Consider the following 23,911-nt stretch of genomic DNA (forward strand, 5'->3'; position numbering starts at 1 on the left):
CATTTTCCCCATAGACCCTCCATTATATAAACGATGTCTGTAAAATACGTGACACTTCAAACTACATACAAGATCAATTATTTCTCTTTGTATTATCAATTTATAATGCATGAATGCTTCATGTTTGTAAAACTTTCCCAGAACCTAGAAAAGCAAATTTAAAGTGTCATCATACTGATGTTAAGTCTATGGGCTGAGCGGGAAAGCTCAGGAGGGGCCAGTGGAAACACTAATGAGCATGTGCAGTGGACCACAAAACCCATAAGCAAACTAGAAAATGTTTTACTTATGCGCCTAGCAAGCAATTTTCATTTGAGTGAATGGGTGCCATCTTAGAGTCCGCTACCCAGTTCTTATAAGACATCATCATACAGTTCATGATTGTAGATAAGAAGAAGACATTAGCTAGAAAGCCAAAGTGGGTTCACAATCGGAGGCTCTTGACTCTTTGAGTTTTGTTGCAGCTGTTGTTGTGTTGTTAGTGGTTGAATCATTCATTTTGGTTGTGTGTCCAAGTAGTGAGTTTAGTGGTGCCACGCTGGTGTATATGATAGTAGCGATGCTACATTGCACACGGTGGAGTCTGTTGCTATTTCTTTCGGAGGGTGAAAGAACATAGCAAGGGAAGGATGGGCTGCACATACAGTCAGACAAAGACGTGCTGGAGGCACACGAGCACAGAAAGAGATACCTGAAGCTGCCTTTTTTTGACTGCCATATTGATTTTTGACAATGTTTGCGCAAAACGTGCTACAGATCTGTGGTTGTGTCTCAGTGTCGTAGTATTTTTTCTCTAATATGTTTTTCACACCCTAGTAGACAGCATACAGTCCATCCAATCAACATATTTGAGTATAACTACAGTATAATGTAGTTTGACAACTAATGTCAGCCGTACAGAATATAAACAGTAAGCAAAGCCTTTTTAGATATACCATTTGGCTTTAGTACAATCTCAAAGAAAAACACAAATTTCTACAACAACAGCCTCAAGAGTCCACACATGAAGCACTATGAAATGTGTTTGGACAAAAAACAGGTCTTGGGGCTCAGGTTTATCTGTTTATATGAACGTGTGGTTGACTCTCCCCCTGGTTAAGACATCTTAAACAGGTTTGTTAGAGGTCTGACACATTATGAAAAGGAACAAGTTTATTTCATTTGCACTCTTGCATTACTAAGCCTGATAGAGAGTAAATCTTGTAAGATATCATTTTTTGTTATAATAAAATGCACACATGATGGCTACTCTAACACGTTCACTGTGAACCACTTCACATCTATTTAGGACGTAACTCAATAGCAGTCCTTGAAATGTGCAGGTATGTTTAAAGGTAATGAAAAATCACCGAATGGAAAGCTTTGCTCAGTTAAGTATTGCCTCTTAATTACTGTTTTTTCAATTAAATTTCCCTTGAGGAGAGATTGAACTGTCATCTGTTGTCTTCACAGCTCAATATTCAATTAGCAAGGACATCTCTTGTTCTGTGGCTTGTCAAAACATCATGCAAAGTTTGGACTTTAATTTCAAGTTCGAAACTTTTCATATGACAGTTAAAACAATCCTCAAAGCCCTAATTTACAATGAGAGAGGAAGATAACTGTTTTAATTTTCATCTAAAAATAATTCCAATTTTAAATAATTGCATCTGTTAATTTATTCTTGTTTGGATGTATTTATTAGTTTTTATGTTTAAAGAGAAATAAAGAAGTAGGCCTATCCTGTTGAAGGAGAGGTGTCAGTTATTTCATAGCAGGTAATGCTGTGAATTTATTTTAAACACTTTCATTTGATTATAAATTTGCACGTTGTTTTTAATGTTTAAAGTGAAATAAAAACAATTGGCTATAAGAGCTTGATTTAAACAGAAATACATGCGTGTTGCCTGTCTGATTATTCCGACAAATCCATAAGGTAGCTCAACATAATATTTTGGCAATTCAAATCTAAAAAATATGTTCCCATGATTGTATTAGACTATGTTAATATGGCTGAAATCTTCACTGAAACTCATGCCAATAGATTTTCTGATTGCCAGATAGACTATATGGGAAAAAAGGAGCGAATGGTCAAATCTTCGTACTGAACTGCCAAATCTGATTCGACTGACAAAATTCTGAGTCGGGTACAGTCCTACTTTACGGTGAATGTAGAGCCCTTCAAAAGCCGAAGAGACGGCCCTGTGTTATAAAGAGCATGTATCCTTAATTAACACTTCTTGTTAATCTCTGATCTATCAATTGTGTGGTGGATCACAATGGCAATGTACTGTGTTTTTACCCTCCATCATGGTAACTACAGCAGGGCAAACCTGAATTGCAGTTTAATTTTCAGATACTTATTCAGTCAATCAATCAATGTCAATATCAATGCCTGTGTGGGTGGAATACGGCTGCAGTATAAATAAATAATATTTATACCGCAGCTCGGAAATAAGAAAGCATTTAAAACTCAACAGCTGATGAAAACAAACCAATAGAGATATCCTGATCCAATCTGGATCAAGGCCAATCCAGGTATGTTCTGATGCAACAGTGTCAGCTACAGCATATAGTGCAAATGCTTTTCTGATTGTGTGTTTGCTTTGTAAACTCTGTTAAAAGTGAGTGACCTGCAGAGCACAATTTCTCACATGAAATATAACATTTTATTGTTCATCATAAGACTGCATCAGGAATTTAGTATTTTGTTGATGTAATTTTGTTCAAACTGTCTAAATTACGTTGTAAAAAAGCTGTGATACAGGCTGTATTTTGTTAATGTAGACTTATCCTGCTATTACACATACTTTACTAATAATTTTAATAAAGGCCTACTGTAGGCTGTCCAGCTGTATTTTTTAAGAAAAGATACATTTTTCATTTATTTTAACTTTTGTGCAAGGCACGTTATTGTGACATGAAGAGGACATTGTATAGGTTCCATAACATAACATAATTTACATGGGTATATTGAGGATTGGTTTAAAGCCCAGTGAGAATCTCAGTAATAGACACAGTTATAGCTCATTATCATTTCAGCTCATTTACATGACACTGACCTGACAGGCACTTATGTGAATTTGCATGGGAGAGTAAACAACACAGACAAAGTGTAAACCAAGCCAAATACATACTACATGGACACTCTAATAAGATTTCACCTGAAAATTTAGAGCCTGAACAAATGGCATCAGTAAGGGTTTGCAAATATTTCATTCAGTATGGCATATAGAACATGAATGAAAATAAAAATTGGAATCATTGAGATTCTGGAAAACTATGTACCACAGGAGTTGGGGCATCATGGTAATGTGGTGGCCAACAGCATGTAACAGTCAGTGATGCAGGCATGTCAATGGGCAAATCTAGTTTAGATGCTTTGGTTTTCCTTCATTCATGAATGATTATTACGGTGTTCCATGCAATGTCTGCATTCATGCAGGATGACCAGTTTATTAGTTATGTGTCACTACCACCTAGTGACTGGATTGTGGCGTGCAGGAGGACATGCACATGCAATATACAGTTGTATGCAAAAGGTTGGGCACCCCTTGACAAATAACATATTTTGGTGATTTTTTTAATTGAAAAGATGTGAACACAGCCTCTCTAGAACATGTAACATAAAACACAATATTTTCAGCAAACATTAATGCATAGATAGTTTTTATGTCATAAAATGAACAATAAATAAATAAATAAATAAAAACATCTTTGTGGCATGTGCAAAAGTTTGGGCAGTCTAAGAGTTCCAAAGTCTCAGATACTTTTTTTTCTCCTTTCTTTTTTCATCAGGCCTGAGGCATGTCAACAACTGTCATTAGGAAATGTCAGCTGGTACTAGTTTCAAAGACTCTGACTGACTCTTCAAACCTTGTGAACACTCAGCATCCATGGGTTCCTCTAAGCAGCTGTGTAAGACTCTTGAAAATGAAAGTTATTTATGCCCACAAAGCAGGGGAAGACTACAAGAAGATAGCAAAGTGTTTCCAGCTTGCAGTCCCTACAGTGTGAAATGTAATTAAGAGATGACAGTTTAGGAGAACTGTGGAGGTCAAGATGAGATCTGGAAGATCAAGAAAACTCTCAGCGAGAACTGCTCATATGCTGGTCAGACAGCTCAATCAAAACCCCCATTTAACTGCAAAAACCTGCAGGAAGATTTAGCAGACTCAGGAGTGGTGGTGTACTGTTCCACTCTGCAGTGATGATTGTATAAACAAGACCTTCATGGAAGAGTCAGTTGAAGAAAACTGTCAGCAATCAGTAAATCACACTCAGTAAACTACAATCAGTAAAGGTATGTTTGGAGAAAAAAAGGAGCAGCATTTCATGAAAAGAACACTGTGCCGACTGTTAAGCATGGGGATGGATCTATCATGCTTTGGGGTTGTGTTGTAGCCAGAGGAAACATTGCACGAGTGGGGGGAGAAATGGATTCCACTAAACACCAGCAAATTCTGGAAGCAAACATCACACCATCTGTAGAAAAAAAGCTGAAGCTGAAAAGAGGATGACTTCTACAACAGGATAATCACCCTAAACATACCTCGAAATCCACCATGGACTACCTCAAGAGACTCCAGCTGAGAGTTTTGGAATGGCCTTCACAGTCCCCTGACTTAAATGGGTGGAGCCACCAGCGGCATCGGCTTCAGCACCAGCTGTTCAGCTGGGAGGACGGGTAGAATCAACGCACGTGGCGCTGGCAGCAGCCAACACTGGCCACCACCCATCACTTCAGCTTCAGCACCAGCTGTTCAGCTGGGAGGACAGGCGAGTCAATTGATGCAGCAGTGGCTGACACCATTTGTTGGGCAGCACTTCACTAAAAAGCACAGCATGAGAGGCTTCTGCTCCAAAGGTGACGGTCAAGGACATTTCAGCAAAGAAGTGAGTAATGAAACATAACAATGGTTGGTGATGGATTGCTTGTTAACTAGTCATTTAAGTTACATTTTTACTGAAACAAATCCACATTTACATACAAAATATGTGCCGAATTAAACAGTGGTTCCTAACATTACTTAATTTTTAAAATATCATCCATGTTGCTGCCTTACACCTACAAGCAAGGCCTGTTTTAAATAGTGTACTTCTATACAGGAGTTTATTATGAGCGTTGTTAACTCAGAGGCTGTTCAGTTGGGTCGTGCTTTCAGCGCCTTCAGCAGACACGCCCCCAGCCTTTCAGAGCTTATTTTTCCACGATTTTGAAACCTTACTTTATATACTTAGCAACTTTTTCAATCATTCAAATTTGGCTGGGTGGTTAATTACATATTTTTCTGTGGTGTGACAGACTCAGAACACATGTTTATTACTACTTGACACAGACTTTAAAATTAACTGAAAATCTGTGCGTAGATCTTAAAAGAGTTGTGCATGCAAGACGGCCCAAGATTATGACAGAACTAGAAGCCTTTTGCCTTGAAGAATGGGAGAAAATTCTTAATACAAGAACTGAAAGACTTTTAGCTGGCTACGAAAAGCATTTGGCAGGCTGCAATATCTGCCTGAGGGGGTGTTACTATGTATTGACTATGTACTATGATGTTTTTATTTTTTTTGTTCAATTTATGACATAAAAAGTAAATATGCATTAATATTTGCTGAAAATATTGTGTTTTATGTTCCATTTACTAGAAAGGCTGTGTTCACATCTTTTCAAAAAAAAAAAAATCACCAAAATATGTTATTTGTCAAAAAGTGCACAAACTTTTGCATACAACTATAATGTGCATAGTCCCACTATTAAAATGTGGGGGAAATACAGAAGCACACTGGTGCAAGGTTTCCATGGAGATATGACTAAAGGATGTCTCAATATTCAGATACATTTGCACCGCTTAACAGTAGACTAGTCTAAATGCATTCTGCAGTGCCAGGCTGACTGTTTGCCACAGCAGTAGGATTACTCACAGATATGAAGATGTTGAGCAGGTTCTCCAGCGTGGGCAGCTGTGGGATGAGCTTCTGGACCACTTTACTGAAAGCCTCAAATATGGAGTGATCGTATATACTGGTTAAATAGAAGCTAGAAAGGTAAGAGGAAATAATCTGAATCAGAATGAGTACAGCACTACAGCACCACTACTTTACAATTCCATCACTCATAGCTGCTTACAGAAATGGACAGAAAACAAGAGAACAGTCACCAATCAATAGCATGTCAAGGTCATCAGATTCTTTGAAAAACTTCTAGATAATATGTTAATATAAGGAGAAGACTAATGATCATATTTACTGATATTTACTGATTCTCTGATTTCTCTTCCACTCATTGTCTCCTTTTCCATCTTAGATTAACCAATCCACCAAATCAGTGAAATAGGCACTCAGGTGCTTTTTATAGTCCTATGAAAGCTGCCCACCACTATAGAGAGAAACTCAGCACGACCATAAATGACAGCAAAATGCAGTAGAGTCTCACACTGAACTGAAATGAAACAAGTGCACAGAAATTAGGTAAATAACATAACATAGCATAATAAACTGCATTTTACCATCATTTATGGTCATGCTGAGTTTCTCACCTCTCCTCTGTTTCACCACAGGCGGGGCTGAGTGCTCCACACACACACACACAGCTCAACGGAGCAGAGGAGAGACAGTGAACCAGGTGAGGTACTCAAGTTAATGACAACTACACTTATTACGTTACTGTAAGTGCAATGAAAGTAAGTGTAGTTTAATCCAAGTTTTAAGTCTTGTTTCCAAAAATGAGTCTTGAAAAAGTGATGGTCATCTTATGGTCGTCTTACATTCGGGTCAATACGGTAATTATACTGTCCTCGCAATGAGTAGTCTTTATCCAAAGCTAGACAGTTAGCCAACAGTCTGCAGTCCTCCATTAAAAACAAGGCGTAACTTTTCTTGCATGTTTAATGAAGACTCACATTTACTGTAAAACTGCTACAAAGCACAAAATGCAAACACGAATCAGAATCTGAACAATATTCATTACACTGACATAACTATATAAGAAATAAAAAACGCTGTGTCACCGAGTAAAGCAGGTTAGCTAACAGGTTGCAGCTATGCTAGCCATCAATTAAGTCACCTCTAGACCTAATCTGCAACAAAACAAATACACAGTGAATATATCATGCATATAGTGTAAAGAAATCACAAAACACACAATACCAACGGACCAATAGTGTCCAAGGCAACAATGTTAAAAATAAATAGCAGCAGCAGATGCCAGCACATGTGCTCTCTACTCTGTCTGGTTAGCGCTGAAGGAAATTCCCTGTTGTGTAACTACTTCTGTTGAATGACCAGGAGGGGACACTGCAGAACATAAAAACTACTTGCACTCAAACAGAGGGCAGAATAGTAACGTTTCTTTCACTGATTTTTACAGATATGATACCAGCGCAATATTTTTCATCACACAGAACAGTTTTTAATAGCACATGTGATCAAAACTGTCGCACTGTATGGCCCTGTTATGAACTGGATTTTGTACTGGGACTGACAAGCTTGCCGAGGCTTTGAATAAGGTGGATTTTCCCCAGTTTTGCTGTGGTTCAGTCACCTGTTCACTGTGTGGTTTGACAATGAGCCTGTGCAGAAGCTCTGTCTGCTTGTTGCTTGTCATAATTCATTCATGCATATAGAAACAAGAGTGAGTAAGTTGTGTATTTGATACATGTAGTGATACTTTTCAGTCAGAATGTTAGCTTAATGTGTTGTTTAACTCCATGCTTGCCGCATCTCGGCACCTGTCAGTGTCACTGACTGTGGTGTTGTAGACTTGTCTACTTTATGTTTGAATGAATAGGCCTTGTATAGTGTTGTAGACCACTGTGTCTATTTTATATTTGAATAAGCCTTGTCAAATTTTATGTTTATGTTATTCCCATGTAAGAAAGACATGGTACTGAGACAGTGCACCTGGCCTGTCGCTGTCTATCGGCGGTGGTGCTGAACCGTTCGTCAATCAATGCATGTAGACTCTGCTTGCTGTCCTCGGTGGTGAAACATTTCATGCAACTGGCAAACTGTTTTCTTTTTTTGTTCATCAGAGCAAGCTTGTCTGACAAAGTGGCTTCACTGTATGTTCTCTTAAACAGAGGCTTGCTTGGCTCACTACGTGACAATTTCTGTTAATGGATATGATAGGATAGGATATATCAGCTATGTTACAGTTGTGAATTTTAAAATAACTTTATCAGAAGGGCTCCTCAAGAATGCTCTGCCACCTCTGTGCTGAGAGTCTAGCTCCGCCCCTGAATATGAAGTTTAATTTAGCTACAAATGATTTATCCAAAGAAAGTGTGGAAATGACTACATTAACCACAAGTTATACTATCACCAGGTACAGTGAAGAAAGCTCTGCAATTCAGAACTAAATCAATATTAAGCCTGTTCCAGATTATGTGGGTCTCAAGGTTAAAACTTTGGCTTTGGTCCTATAGTGTTATTTGTCATTTTCCATGACATCAAAATACTTAGAACCATTGGGCTTAAAGGACTGTAAAGATTTATGACTCATTATATCATTTTAAATTAGCTTGTATTACTGTATCTATTTAATCTATAATCCTTCCTGAAGTCAAAAACAGTCCAAAAGCTGCAAGTAAAGCCCACCTCAGGTGTATTCGTTCCAGACCTGCATCTGCAAGGTCATCATTTGCACGTTTGTGAATGTCCCTCTGCTTCTCGATCTTATGGTCGTCTGACAGGCCGTCCACTTTGTGAATGAACACCTCGAAGTTGATGTCTGGATTGACTTTGTAAGCCCTGGTCACTGTGAGATGCAGTCTACTCAGAGCCTCCACATAGTCATCCTATCAGGCGGGAGGGAAAGGAAAAAATGATGCTGTTAAAAAAACAGTAACATTTACAGTTCAGGTTATTTGATCTGAACTACACTCATTTTTGTGGGTAATTTTAGATTTGTATGATTTTGTTATCAGAGTATATTGACCAAGAAGTAACAAGATATGTCAGTAAAGAAATGGCAGACATGTATGTTTGAGGTTTTTTAAAAACTGTCTCCATTACATATTTTCTTTTTACACCGTTCAGCATCCTACTCACTACATATCATTATTACAACTTTTTAATAACAACATATATGTGATCCCCTTCCATCTCTCTAGACCAAATGGACGTTTCCATTTGAGAGACTGGAATGTTCCAACATGGTACAGCAGATGAGTCCTACAGCAGGGCTCTACAGTGTGAGCATTACTGCCTCTTCATTCACATTAACTAGTGAAATGAAAAAATAAAAACGCTTTTTTTGTGTCAAAAGATCTGAACTCCCACACTGCTGACTGAAACAATCATCAAGTATCTGAATATCATGAAGTCCTCTAACATACCAAACAATAAAGGTCAATGACAGCAGCTGTACTGTTCACAGAGAAGTGACCGTCAGTGTGTGTCATGGCGCATCATGAGTACATATCAGAGGAAAGCTGGATCTCAGCTGTTACTCCTAAGACCTTCCCCCAGACCTTCCCTACAAGCAGCACTGATCATTTTCAAAACTAAAGACTGGCTATAGGTGTGAATGTGAATCTCTTTGTCTCTGATGGTGGTCATGCACAAATGTTTTCTCCATGAATAAACAGAGTTTGATATTTCCCTCACTTTGCATCAGATTTTAGGACACTGAATACAGCTGTTTATTACATTTAAACTGGCCATCCCGATTTTGACAGTGTGTTGAACTACCGGCTTGAACCCACTGGGTGTGTCTGTGTCGCATTCCGGGTGCGACACGGCCACTAGAGCTGATCGCAGCCACTCTAGTTTCAGAAGCATCCCAGAAGCAGCTCTGCTAAACATATGCGCCTGGTCTATTTTTGACAGAAGCTGCATCAAGCTGCACAGAGCAGATCGAGCCAGGCAGGAAGTCAGACACAGGAACAGCATAAAGCATCCGCTCAATTTTCAAAATAAAACACTGTGTGCAGACTCTCGATCGTATATCACATCACTACATCAACATTATGTTATAACCAGCGGCACCAGGCTAGAAGTCAACCAGTCCGAGGATATTTGTCACCATGGGCAACAAAGGGTTCATCTTGGAAAGAGGAACACCACTAGATTTTATGACACCACTGCTGCTACACTCTCAATGCAGTATGATGTGACATCACATCCCAACCCACAGTGCAGTAGTCTATTTACCTGTATGAAGCTGTGTGTAAGCAGAGTGCCCCCTACTGACAACATACTGTAACACATGCTATTCTGTGGCACAAGTGCTTGAACCCCATGTTATTTTTTCTCCCACCTGCATTCTACAAAGGCCCGACCTACTCTGCCTCTGATTGGCTCAGTCTTCTGCCTGCATTTGTGATGATGTTTCATGTGTAGGTGTGAGAGACGCAACACATCAATTTCCATTGTTTATTGCCCTAACCCTGATAGATCTATCCTGACTATCTCACTCTTCATGCCTAAACCTAACCTACCCTCTCCTCATAATTATGCCTAAACCTAACCAACACTGTCCTCATAATTATACCTAAACCTAACCAACACTGTCCTCATAATTATACCTAAACCTAACCAACCCTCTCCTCATAATTATACCTAAACCTAACCAACCCTCTCCTCATAATTATACCTAAACCTAACCAACCCTCTCCTCATAATTAAACATAAACCTAACCAACCCTAGCAGTTTCCCTCAGGATTGCATATTCCAATACATGACACCTGAAGGGCAACGAGTACGTGCCAATCAGAAGCAGAGTAGGGCTGGTCTTCGTGGAATGCGAAAAATAATGTACTAACTGCAGCAAAGGCGCACCATTCCCATGATAGGATGGGACACTGCCAAGTGCTACTCTGTATATTTCAAAATTCTTTAGTCAGCTCTGTTAAATCAGCTTTAGATACATCTTGTGTACACTGTATGTGTAATGTTGAAAAAGAGATGCATTAATATTATATCTAAAAAAAAAACATTACTGTACCCCTAAAACTTATCTTTTAACTCATACATATGCCAAAAGACACAAGTACTCCAAATAATCTATTGACCATCAATTGTGGAGCTGATCTGCCAATCATGAACTATTGGGCACCACTTGCGTAAGGCCCTTTCAACAATAAGTTTCTTGGTGCAGGAAGTGTATGTTTCTGTAAAGGGCAAGCCTCCTCATCTGTCAGCTCCTGCTGCTGAGGACCGTGTTCTGCTTGTAAAGTCCCACTCCTGGACCTACACCTGGCATGAATGCTAATGTCAGCAGCATTTCTGGTAGTCACCCTCTAAACCCCACTACTTTTGTAATAATGGTATCACAGCAGCTGGGTCATCGTAGATAATTAAGGAGATGATTCACTTCTCTATGGCAGCCTTTGTGGCCTGACCTGTGAGTCGATGACAAAGATCAGTGCTCCGGTGCCTCTGAAGATCATTTCATAGTCGAAGGTGGGGTCGAAGAAATCGATCTGGCCAGGGAAGTCCCAGATCTGGAAGCTGACGAAGGAGCTGCTGGAGACGTCTTCCCTGCAGATCTTGTTGGTGCTCTCCAGAAACAGGGTCTCATTAGGGGACATTTTGTGGAAAACCACCTTCTGAATTGAGGACTTCCCACTCCTCCGCAGGCCCATCAGCAGGATGCGAGGTTTGACCTCTCCATTCAGTGAGTCACTGAAGCCCAACACTAGACAACAGAGGGACAGTAAATTACTGTAAATAAACTCCTATATTAGGCAACTCAAGACATTGATTTTACAAGTCAAAGTCAATTTGCTAGTTATAGGTTTCTATTCAGCAGAGTTGAGTGATGTCTGATGTGCCTTAAAATAACATCATGATATGGCAGGGTAATTTCAGGGTTTCACATACATTCATTTATTTGTAGCGGCCCACCACAATATCAACACTGCCTGCTACATATTGATTTTCTATCATAAACACCTCTGCACAGATGTGCCCAAAACTGATGCATTCATATGAACTCTAATAAGTTAGTCTTTCTATGTTCTTAACACAATCTCAAAGACCCAACTCTTAAAATAAGTTATTAACAAGCATGCAGGGCTCAAGGGGACGAATTTGAGAATTTGAGAGTTGAAAAAAAAGACAAACTGAGCAAAAACCGAACAAGTCCAATTCTGGACAGCTTTCTGAGCCTGTTAGCATGTTAGCCTGTGTGTGTGTGTGTGTGTGTGTGTGTGTGTGTGTGTGTGTGTGTGTGTGTGCGTGTGTGTGTCAGGACTGTACAGAGCGACTGTTTTGATCGCATACGCTATTAAAAATTATTCTGTGCAAAAAGAAATAATCCACACACATGCGAGTGGGCTGCGCTGGTATCATATCTGTAGAAATCAGCAAAAGAAACATTACCATAATGACCTGAATATAAGACGACCCTTGTTATAATACGACTCCCCCTTTTTTGAGACTCATTTTTGGAAAAAGACTTAAAACCTGGATTAAATTACACTTATTTGCTTTTTATTCGCAAAACTTTTGCTGCACTTACAGTAATGTAACAAGTGTAGTTGTCATAAACTTGAGTACTTCTTTGTCTCTCCTCTGCTTCGCTGAGATCCATGTGTGTGTGGAGCACTCAGCCCCACCCGTGGTGAAACAGAGGAGGTGTAAAATAGCAGCTGAGGATGAGAGAGGAGTTGACTGCTGGAAGTCAAAGGCGTTGTATTTAAGTTTATGCTCTGCTTGTTCAACAGTTGTTTGATAATTGCTCATATCATCTCCCTTACTGCCGGATTTTGTTAAACTTATGGTAGCAAGCAGTTGTAGCCCACTTGCTCACTGTGAATTCTCAGAAAGGTGATAATTCTACTTTATGTTTATTATTGAGATTGTAGTGGGTGGTGTACTGGAGTTGAAAAGTGTTCCTAATGCTTTGCCTTCCTCATGTATGTTAATGGAGTGGACAAAATACTAGGAATACCATTCCACATAATGCACCTCACTAGCCTGTTGCTCCAGCTGTGCATAAGTTCTCTCTTAAGTTAGGGTGTAAAGTCCACACTAAATGATATGTTGAAACTAGTTAGTTATAAAGTTGATACCAAATCTGTGTCAATGTTTGGTTGTACCATGGAGACGTAAGGTTCATCTTACCTACACTGGCGTAAAGTCCACACTAACCAAAATTTTGTTGCAAAAAATGACGTTTCACTTTCTGTGGCCAAAACAGTCAGGCTGACAATCTGGGATAAGGTTGTTGCCTACCACAATTTAGGGCTTTCATATTTCATTAACACTAACCAAATAATAACATTATTGCTATTCGTTAGGTCCATAGACTGTAACTTTGTCACATTACATCTGTGCTGAACATTTTTCATTATCATTACTTTGTAATTTACCACATTGCGATCGTCTCAGAAAATAAAATGTTAGTAGCGCGTAAGCTCTGACCAAAGTAAGAATTTACGTTCAAACTAGGCTACGTTTGAACTTACGCACAGCTGGTGCAACTCAGTGCAGGACACCATGGCCACCCACTACGAACTTAATAATAAACATAAAGTAGAATTATCACCTTTCTGACAATGTCAACAAAAACTGAAAATGTATAAGCTTCATAAAAGTAGAATTTATGGCAGAGCTGTTGTACTGGACTGCGTTAGATTGCAGAGGTGTTCCTAATGAAGTGGCCAGTGAATGTATATTCTGTGTATTATAAGAATATCAGCTGATATATCATTATTGGAATTTTTTTACTCCCTACTATCTGTATTGGCCCCAAAAATCTTATTTATGGATGCAAAATACAATTTTGGTTGAAATTTGGTACAGGAACTAATTAAAAAGGGATACTTGAACCGGACCTAAAATGACCCACTCAATATTATGAAGGGTCAGCATATGAACAGTATGTAAGGGTTAACCATCCTGTGTGCTACTAAATTTTTCTTTGTGCTATTGAAATCTTTAGCTTGCTAGCACCAGTGCTACCACCTAATACAGTAAGAATACAGCTGTGTTTGTGTGTGTGGACAGTAAATTAGTTATTATTTAATAATTAATTCCTTCCTGGTCAGCTACCACCACATTTAAAATCTAATTCTGTGGGAAACGCTGCATTTTGTCAAACAATATTCATGACAATGTGATAAAATATTGAAATATACTTTGTTGTGTTGAAAGATCTGGCCATTCACCACTCAAGAATGGTCTGAGAAAATATGCTATTGAGTTGCATTATGGATAGTGTATGTTTCAGTCTTTCTTTGTTTCTACTAGGGACTTAGAGTCAGGATATCTCAGACTCTGCAGCTTCAATTTTGACTCCTCTTCTTTTAATCTGTCTCTCTTTTCCCCAACAAATGACATCCTGAGTTACTGAAGTGTTGTGTTCACAAAAGAGTGCAGCCCTTCAATGGAAAAAGCACACATTGCTAATCAGTGGCTGAAAAGCCTCTCAAGTTGTCTGGCCATGGAAAACTGACTGCATGCTTTACTTGGAAATTAAGTTACCCAACCAATTCTGTACCTTTTAATAGAAGGCAGCTCTTGTAACAGTATGATGAATGAATGAATTATATATCGGGACTCAACATTAACTTTTTGGCACTTGACAAGTAAATTTACTCCTCCAGGCACAAAAGTCACTTGTCCGGGTAAAAATGATTATTATTTACTTTTTTCATTTTGTTTAGAAATGCAGAATGCAGAATTTAGAATTCAGACAAACAAACAGTTGAAAGCATCCAAACAGTGTCAAGATATAAATGATTCAATTTATGAATTTTATTAAAGACATTACTCGTTAATGATCTTTTCAGATTTTCACAACACAATTATTGTGGCCAAAAGAATTCACAATAACGATATTATAGCAATATCTATAGAATTTTTTTTTAAAAAAATCTATCAGTCAAATCATCTTTAACTTTCTTTTATTGTGTGTTTTGCCTCTTTTCTGGTAAATGAATTACACTCAAAATGTGAGTGTAGGAAGGTGGAGAGAGAGTTGGTAAACATAACTGTGCAAAGTTTGAAAGAAGTTTGAACACACTTCAGTATAAGGTTTTTATTTCCACCTGAATATTTTTTTGCAAACAGATCAGTGCAGATGGTCTATAGCTGTGACTGTGATTAGCTGGAAAACACAATGGGACGACAGCATGGAGTCTTACCTAGTCCAAGTTCAAACAATACCACAGAAAATTCATATTTTACACATTTTTCTAAAGGTATGTCCAGGTGTCTTCCAAAAAAAGGCCATTTAGAGACACCAAATAACTCCTGTAACTGAAGCATAAACACATTATAGCCCTTTGTTCCCCTGTTGAAACTTTGTATGTATAGAGTCAAAACAAGTGCTATGGTGGAAGGGCAGTTCATATAAAAAGTAAATCACAGCAAACTATTTATATTTACATAATTTCAGCGCAGATTCTCGTTGGCTATTGTAGACTGTGGACAGGACATAGAAGCTCCTATTAGGTCAAGTGAGGTGTCAATCAAAAGGACAGAGTGGAGCCGCCTTTTTGATACCAAGATGTGGCTAATGCTTACATGCTAACGTGAGTTATGATGGACAATACATTGGAAGATTAGGACATCTGCCGGCTAATTTGAAATGATGCAACAGCTGTTTGTGGATATTTATTGATGTAATAATGTGTTTTGGACTAAATGTTTTACTGGATTGGGTCAACTAGACCTTTGCCAATGGAACAAGACCATTTTTGTTGGAGTTGTGTCAGTCAGTGGAGTAATGTGAGGCTTCATAGGTGAGTAGCGTGAATTTTGTAATTGTTTGTTTGTTTGTTAGTGGTCTGACAGAGGCGTTGATTTTACCTGCTGTTGTGACTGTATCTTGAAATGAATTATATAAATCAAATCACAAGAATCTTAGCTTTCCAAAGATGTGTTGCATGAGTGCCCACTTAAAGACAGGAGTTGTGTACATGGCATATAGGGTTGTAGTCTCCTGGTTGACTGGTCAATTAGTTGGTCAATATGCTTTCGTCTGACTCTCATTGGTCGAATAACTGCCGTGTTACTTTCATAAGGAGAAAAGTGCTACATCAACAGCCTTCCAGGATTAATCCATTATTTCCTGCAGCGGGAGGGACAGACTAACAATTACCTGTGAAAACGGGGGTGTATTGAAAACAAAGAGTTAGGGTAAGTCTCCAGGAAATTAATGTAAGTCTATGTAATGTCCCCAAAAGTGACCATGAGCTGATGTGTGTGTGTGTGTTTGTGTGTGTGTGTCTCTCACATTCCTCCTTTGACACTGTGACCTTGATCACTCCCTGTTGAAGAATGTCAAGTGCATTCTAACAAAAAGTCTTTCTGCTGTAAATGACTGAGCAAGACACATACTCTATCAGCTGCGTATCAAATGATTAACCTTTAGTCACCCAACAGTGAAATGAGTCAATAACACAGTGTTTGATTTAAACAACAGCTCCTACTGTATCTCAACTCCTGCTGATTCCCTTGCATTACCAATGCACTATTCTCATTTTATATTCCAGTCTGGACAAAAACAACTGCAGCACTCCAGGCTACTGAATCTGCAACTACAGTGGAAACCGCTTAATAGTCATCACGTCCATCTGGGTCACTATAAGCGGATGATTATTATACTAAATTTTTTTTCTTTTTCTTAATTTCTCATGCAGATTAACATCTGATTGACATCTGTATATTTATTACATGAATATAAAGTAATGAAATGGACAGCTTCGCTATTTACAGTACAGCTGTTTCAAATGCTTGTTGTTTCACTGCTGCATCTCGTTGGCTCGTTTTTTGGCAGTTTTGTCATAAGCTTCAAGGAGACTATGTTTTTCACTGAGAGAAAATGACTTTTTCCTTTTCTTTTCCCCATCATGATTTCAATGTGCATGCAGCACCAGCCTCCAAGCCCAAAGCATACGGGTCATGCATTTAGGCTGTTGGGGTGGGGGCCGCAGCTAGAAAGTTGAACCAGAATCAACTTTTGGAGAAATGCAACCTGTAACACTGTACAACCCTGCCATGAGGGAAGACAAAGACATTACTAGGAAGAGGGGAGGACATTTCTCTTCGTTTGATAACGTTAAAAGTAAAGTTAGGCTTTGCTGACGGCATCCTGACTCATTTTAAAAAAGACAACACAGAGAGAGAGAGAGAGAGAGAGACAGACAGAGAGACAGACAGAGAGACAGACAGAGAGAGACAGAGAGAGAAGCAGTGGTCAAGCGAGTTAGAGAGTGGATGAGGACAGCGAGCAGTTGTAGCTAGAAAGCCGGTGAATGAGAGGAATAAAACGTTATTTTCAGATTGTTTCACAGCGGTTACAAATAATCACACCCGCATCCCACACCTCCACACAACCCTGCAGAGGAGCACCGCAAAACCTGATGACTATGGTAGTAAGGTAAAAAGAAAATAGAATTACTGTAGTTTAATTTTTTTTTTTTCCATAAGTTTTCATGTATGGAAAGACCCAAAATGAACTGTAAGTGGACTATTGATTTCTATAAGCAAATTATTTAAACAGCATTTATATAGGAATGATTCTGTCCCGAGATTTTTGATCCATATAAGCAGATGATCACTGTAACCGTGATCACTAAAAGCAGTTTCAACTTTACATGATAATTACCGCACTCTTTTCCATGCCTCTTTCACTGCCATGTGTCTCCTGACTGGAATTTACTTGGAAGTGGCAAAGAGGGCAGGAAAGTGAAGAAGACAGAAGTCTACAGACTACAGACAGCTTTTTGCTTTTATCATCATAAAAATCCACATCCAAGGTCCAAAAGCCGATCACAGAGGACTAATGCAATACAGTTGAAGGCTAATGCAAAGGAAGTCAAACAATTTTCATTTTTCATTTCTGAATTTCAACATGAAGTAAACTGTAACTAAAATCACAACATATAAATGGTAAAAACAAAGAGTTACAAAACTTTTTTTTTTTTTTTTTTTTTTTTACATACAGTACAATGGATTTAAATTATCATATAAAACCTATTAATCCATTTATCCTATTAACCTTTATTTCAGAGCTGAAACGATTAATCTGATAAATGTCTACTGAGGATTTGGTATTTAGTCATAAACCAAAGTATTGGACTTTTGTTTTTAATATGGTATGTGATGGCCCTAGATGAAAAATCAAGCATAATCACAACTTACTTCCAGATGGGAACATAAATGTCAGTAAGCAATCCAATAGTTTTAATTTCATATTGACACTAAAAGAAAGGTCATGTCATACGTCTTCTGGGCACAATGAATGTCTGTACAAAATTTCATGACAATCCATCCAATAGTTGTTGAGATATTTCAGTCTGGACCAGCACCGCTTGTGTGTCTAATAAAAATAATTGTTTGTTTCAGCCTTGTTTTATTTATCCAAGTAGGAAGTTTCTCTGAGAGCAATGCCCTGTTTTTCAGGAAGGCTCTGTTCACACTCACATAGTTGAGCTGCTAGTATGCTTCATCAGAAGTGCTTGTTGGGTGCTTGAAGAGCTTCAGAAACCCCCTCCCTTAATGTTGGGGGTGGCTGTTTCTGTAACATTCTGTCATACAGCTACATATGTCATACGAACCTGTTATTTTCTAACATTACCTGACCCTTACACTCAGTCACACCTGAAAGTAGTCCTGTTGGCCACTGAGCAGCCTCACTGAAGCTACTGGAGGTTAACAGCTTTGCTTAGTGATGGGAATGAGGAAGGGGCAGATTTATCCTGCTGGCAACCCACTTCTCTAACCTCTGTCTCAAAGACTCACTTCATCACTCTGCACTCCTGACCCACTCACAGACTGAGCAGCAAGTGAACCCCTGCTCAAAAATACAGAGATTCAGCAATAGTCATTAAAAACAGCAGTAGAGTCATCCAAGTAAATCAACAGATAATGATCCTGTGCATAGCTCTAGCTCATTCATCTACCAGGGTGCTGATCTGGAGCAGGAATAATATGGAAAAATACTCCTAGGAATTACAGCGCACACAAAGGATGTCTACATCATCTTCATATGATTATATGATTACAAATCTGTGAGTGAACAACATGTTTGGCACTGTGGCTTCCTCAGGCTCTCTCATCACATGATCAGCAACAGGTGTGTGCTTTTAAAAGGTTCTTGTGATTTTTGAAAGCCAATGGTCATTTGCAAATCACACCACACAAACATTTACATTCTCAATCCATTCAAATGAATTTGGTACCATGTCCTCCTACAGAGGTGTTTTTATATTTAATGGTACAATACTGCAGCATACAGAACACTTTTTCAAAAGTTTCTCAGATTTTTGTCAACTTCTCCTTTTTATGAACTTTAGTGGTTTAACAGTGTAACTAAGGTGGTCTACTTCATAAACTGCTGGTGTTAAAGCTTTTGGAAAGGGAAGTAACTGAAAATTTGACATTTTTGGAGTAAATTTGTAAATGAATAGGCTATAGCTTACAGTTTTTTACCACACAGAAATAAATGGCTCTAACAGGCAACATATTTTGATGGATATCATAAAGCATAGGATTTCACAAGACTTCATCTTCAACTTCAAATGTACAAAACTGCAATACTATAAAACTGAAAATATTAAGTAAGTAAATAATCTCAAATTGAAGCCAACATAAAGAATCCGTAATAGATCTAGTTTAAACTCTAACTTCATATCTTGTAAGCTGATAGGAGGTAAAATGTCAGCACCTACGCAGAAAGTAACCTGACTTAACGTTAGCTAATCTAACGTTACTACACTAAAATGTCATTTTCAGATTCATGTAACGTTAGCTAGTCGGTGGAGCAAGATGTGTATTTCTTTCTGAGAGGTAAACGAGTCTCCCAGAAGGCAAGAAAAACACTAAGTGTCAGTGTTATATGTATAAAACTTGCACTAAAAGTACTCCGTTACTCCCCCTCGGTAAGTAACTTTTAAAAATGACGCCGTGCTAACGCAGAAACGAACACAGTCGGAAATGCAGCTTCAGTAAGCTAGCAGGAGAACAGGCTGGCTGAAGTTAGAAGCAGTACTCCGCACTGAGACGTTTCAGCTGTGAATACAACAGAGCCGAAGTGAAAGTGGCGTCTCTGCTCGCTCTCCGCTAGTGTGTGACCTTCCTAGGCAACATAAATATCCGCCTACCTCCGTCCTCACAGCCTAACTCTGCATCTGAAAACGCCTCCAGATCGTCTTCGTCGTCGTAATATCCCAGAGCCGTGTCCTCCTCCTCCTGCCCGCTCAGCACGGACACCTTCTCAGTCGTCATGTTCTCGTCACTTCTCCTGTCGTTTTGTTTTTGGTGTTTTTAAGCCGCTTCTAGCGTCCAACTTTCCCACATTGTCACCTGATATATGAGAGCCATGCTGGTGAACTTCCACCCCCCCTGCCTCCTGTCCGACACACTGCAGCCGGGGGTGGGGGGTGGGGGGAGACCAGAGTGAGCTGGTGTCAATACATTTATTGAAGTGATTTTATGAGAACCAGCCACGCTAGTTAAATAGTTGAAATCTTAAAATCATGTTTCTGAAAAAATGACAAATAGGCTGCTGTATATAATATTTGATTTGAATAAAAAATAGAGCAAACTAAAGGAGGTACTGAGTCACAGAGGCCATGAAGTTATTGTATAGGGAGATTAAAAACATCAAGTGGGGAAAAAGGTTACGATACAGGTCAGCATCAATATTATCTTGAACAGAGGTAAAAAATGTGACCTCAAAATGTTATAGTGCACCATTTTTTAGAATTACATGATGAAGGCGGAAGCTAGAAGAAGTAAGAATTATCAGCAGTATTATTGTGTTCATTTATTGTTTTCAGATGTTGCTATACTACAGTATGACACAGCTATCGATGATGCTACAATATTAATTTTCTGACCTGTTGTCTCCATCCTCTCAGACATTTTAAGCAGAGCTTGAGGTTTTTTCACCCAAGGATTGCAAAGTAAATTTGTATAACTCTGGGAATTCAGAGACCTTCTCCGTTTGGCCCTACAGTGAAATTTTCACCATTATAACCTCTGCCCCTTGTCACTTCTGGAATGCCATTGGATGTGTGTTGGGGGTCAGCGTATTTGAGGTCAAAGTTCAGATTGGTTATACTTTGGGCTGCTAAACCTGGCAGAGCAGTGTGCAACACTCTTTCATGCAGCTGTCCAGGAGAGCGTAGCTGATGGCCTTCTCCATGTGATGTTGCACTTGCGCTTGATGTGTGAAAGCCCAGTAAGGCTGGCTGAAGATAGAGTCACAAGAAAGAGTCAGACCACCAACATGCCTATAACATTCTGAACATGCATGAGAGGAAATTATTCATTGTCTGTATCCACCATCCAACAAATGTTGCAGAAGAACAAACAAAGAAAACTGGCGTCCATCTCCCTGCCACTATGAATGTGATGCTGAATACAAACACTTATATTTGATGAAAAGTTCCAGCTGGACCTGTAAAGTTTTGATTTGCTTTACTTTGCCAAATAAAGTTGGTAAACAATTTCTTAATTCTAGTAAACAAAGATGAGGGAGGGGGCAGGGGGATATTCTGGAATAAATAGAGAAATTTAGGGGGCATGTTCATTTTTAGAATATTTATCCTGCCAATCATTGAAATAGGTAAATATGTCCAGTGTTCTACTGATGAGCTTCCAGAAATGGGTCATGATTTATCTGAGCAATCTTATTCACCTCAGGGACAATTTTTATGCCCAGATATGTGAAATCATCCATTGGGTTGAAAGTAGAAGCATAAACATGGATATTTTTCCTCCAACTTAAGTTCTGCACCACATTTTTCCCCTGGTCCATCACCCTTCCATGTGTGTGTATCCAAAACCTAATATATCTAATTCCTCTGTGCTGTAGATCTCCGTTGATGTCAAACACATCAATGAGCCACACTGCTGCACTGAGTGACATGTTCCTTCATCCCTGAAGACAGTGGTTGCTGTAGTTTGTTTAGAAATGGCTCCAAAGAGTAAAAACAGCAATTAAAATAATAACTCTCACCTTATGAGAGTTGAAAGGTTCCTTGTGCGGCAGACACCACTGAACATGCGCAGGAACATTTCATTTACAAAGTTTTGCTAGCTTGTTGTGCAACACAACACAACCACTTGACCTTGTATTACATCATAAATTAATCAAAGAACTTCAGTACAAAGTCAAGAGGTTGTGATATGTAGCACATCAAGCTAGCAAAGCTCTGTAAACTGAACCGTGTTTCCGTGCATGCTCAGTGGTGTCTGCTGTATGAGAATCTTCTCTCCTGAGAGTTACTACTAGGGGTGTGCCTAAATACAAATACATTATTTGGCAAAGCACAAATAGTTTACGAAAATTTGTGTCATACAAATATTTTTAAAAAATATTTGTTAATTAGAGGTCTGTCTGCAATGAGGTGAAGAGTAAAGTTTTAGCTCAGTAGTCAGCACAGTCATCTATGATCTGAGAGACTCCAGTTCGAGACTCAGTTTGGGGACCTCCTTCGTAAGGTAGTTTATTCATAAACACTTATTATAACACTTTAATTTTCTAAAATTAAAAATGTAATAAAAGCAAAAACTGGATTTTTAAGCCTCTTTCCACTTTTATTCGAATACAAATACAAATACAGATACAAATACGAATAGTGGGCTCTCTGCACATCCCTAGTTACTACCTTATCACTGTTATTAGTCTCTGGAGGTGTCAACAAGCTACAGTAACCACTGCTTGACTCATTGACATTTTTTAAATAGTTTTTGGACAACAAGAGAGCTGTACACCACAGAGGAATAAGATATATCAGGCTTTGGATACACACACAATACTTGTTAGAAGATCAGTTCATTGTTGGTTTATCTGTGCACATGAGATTGGTTGACAATAAGAAAACAAAAGAAAATCACCAGCCTCATCCTTTAAGGCCCAGCAGACTCAAGGTTCACAATCATGCAAAATGATAGACTGGCACTTTTTTTGACAGACCTAATTGCAGGATTCCACAAATGAAAAGTTTAACCAAACTGTACCATTAGGATGTGGTTAAGAGATTAAGGGATCAAATCTAATCTGGCTCATCAAGTTTAATGGGGTTAAACCATTAACTATGTATTAAATTTGTTATCTGCAAGGAGTTTGAAATTTTACAAACTAACAATTTTAAGCAGTGAAGGTTCTGGTATCCCTGACAATATCTACTACCTCCCTACTTCCTTTGACTGACATACAACCTGAACCATGAGTCAGACAAATTGTTGGACATTTGGAATCCTTTCTATTCATATCTGGAGAGATTGGGCTCTTGTGGGTATTTTGTTTTTTGTAGCGTCATGTTTGTTGGGTAGGGGATGTTATTGTGTTTCAAATACTGTTAATTGAATTACTGTTTTGTGTTTGTAAAGTAATATGCATATAAAAGCATATATCAATAAAAACACATGACCCTCCATTATTGGTTATCACTTTTAATACAGATTTTCACTAAAAATACCTTAATTGTGTATTAATAGCACATTTACCCTTTAAAACAAACAAACTGTACATTACATCATCCTATTAATACAGAGCAGCCTGCTAGAACTACTAGAAGACATCTTTCTGTAACAGAAGTGAACTCAAGTATAATGAATAGTTTAATCTACTGACAGAGGAGCTAATGTAAATATTATTATATGCATATTATTTATGGAGCAGGAGTAATAAAGCAGGAATGTATTATATTTCTTACATTTGAAATCAGGATTTAATGTCTGTTGTTTTCACTTGTTACTTGCCACCAGAGACATCATTATAGGGAAAGAAAGCTTTGTTTTTCTGTAATCATCTTCTGAGTCAAATATATATTTATGTTCAGGAGTTGAGACCATTTATGTTGCAGAGATTTCAATAGCAGGATAGCTGCTTCTGATGATTATCTAAAAGAAGTGGATGAAGTGCCCCTGAGAGCCTCTTTGGAGGATTCTGAAAACAGGCATGGGGAATCAATCATTGATTTTTAAAGAATCCAAGTATTGTCTTGTCAATGGAAGGATATG

General features: G+C 38.6%; 1 protein-coding gene across 5 annotated transcripts in view; it reads right to left on the minus strand.

The window, feature by feature from the left end:
- rragd (ras-related GTP binding D) overlaps positions 1–20,318 on the minus strand; it is a 90,744-nt gene extending 70,426 nt beyond the window's left edge. For 3 of the 5 annotated variants that reach the window (XM_042436970.1, XM_042436971.1, XM_042436975.1), the window contains exons 1-4: positions 20,041–20,318; positions 11,326–11,621; positions 8,578–8,777; positions 5,905–6,019 (exon numbers count right to left, since the gene is read on the minus strand). In XM_042436970.1, coding sequence (XP_042292904.1) covers positions 5,905–6,019; positions 8,578–8,777; positions 11,326–11,621; positions 20,041–20,164 — 735 coding nt within the window. In that variant the 5' untranslated portion in view covers positions 20,165–20,318. Of the gene's footprint in view, positions 1–5,904; positions 6,020–8,577; positions 8,778–11,325; positions 11,622–18,515; positions 18,732–20,040 lie in introns of all 5 variants that reach the window. The other 2 variants (XM_042436972.1, XM_042436973.1) reach the window with 2 other exon arrangements.
- Positions 20,319–23,911: the final 3,593 nt, after the last annotated feature.

Source organism: Thunnus maccoyii, chromosome 16 (genome assembly GCF_910596095.1).
Source record: "Thunnus maccoyii chromosome 16, fThuMac1.1, whole genome shotgun sequence".
NCBI classification, from domain to species: Eukaryota; Metazoa; Chordata; class Actinopteri; order Scombriformes; family Scombridae; genus Thunnus; species Thunnus maccoyii.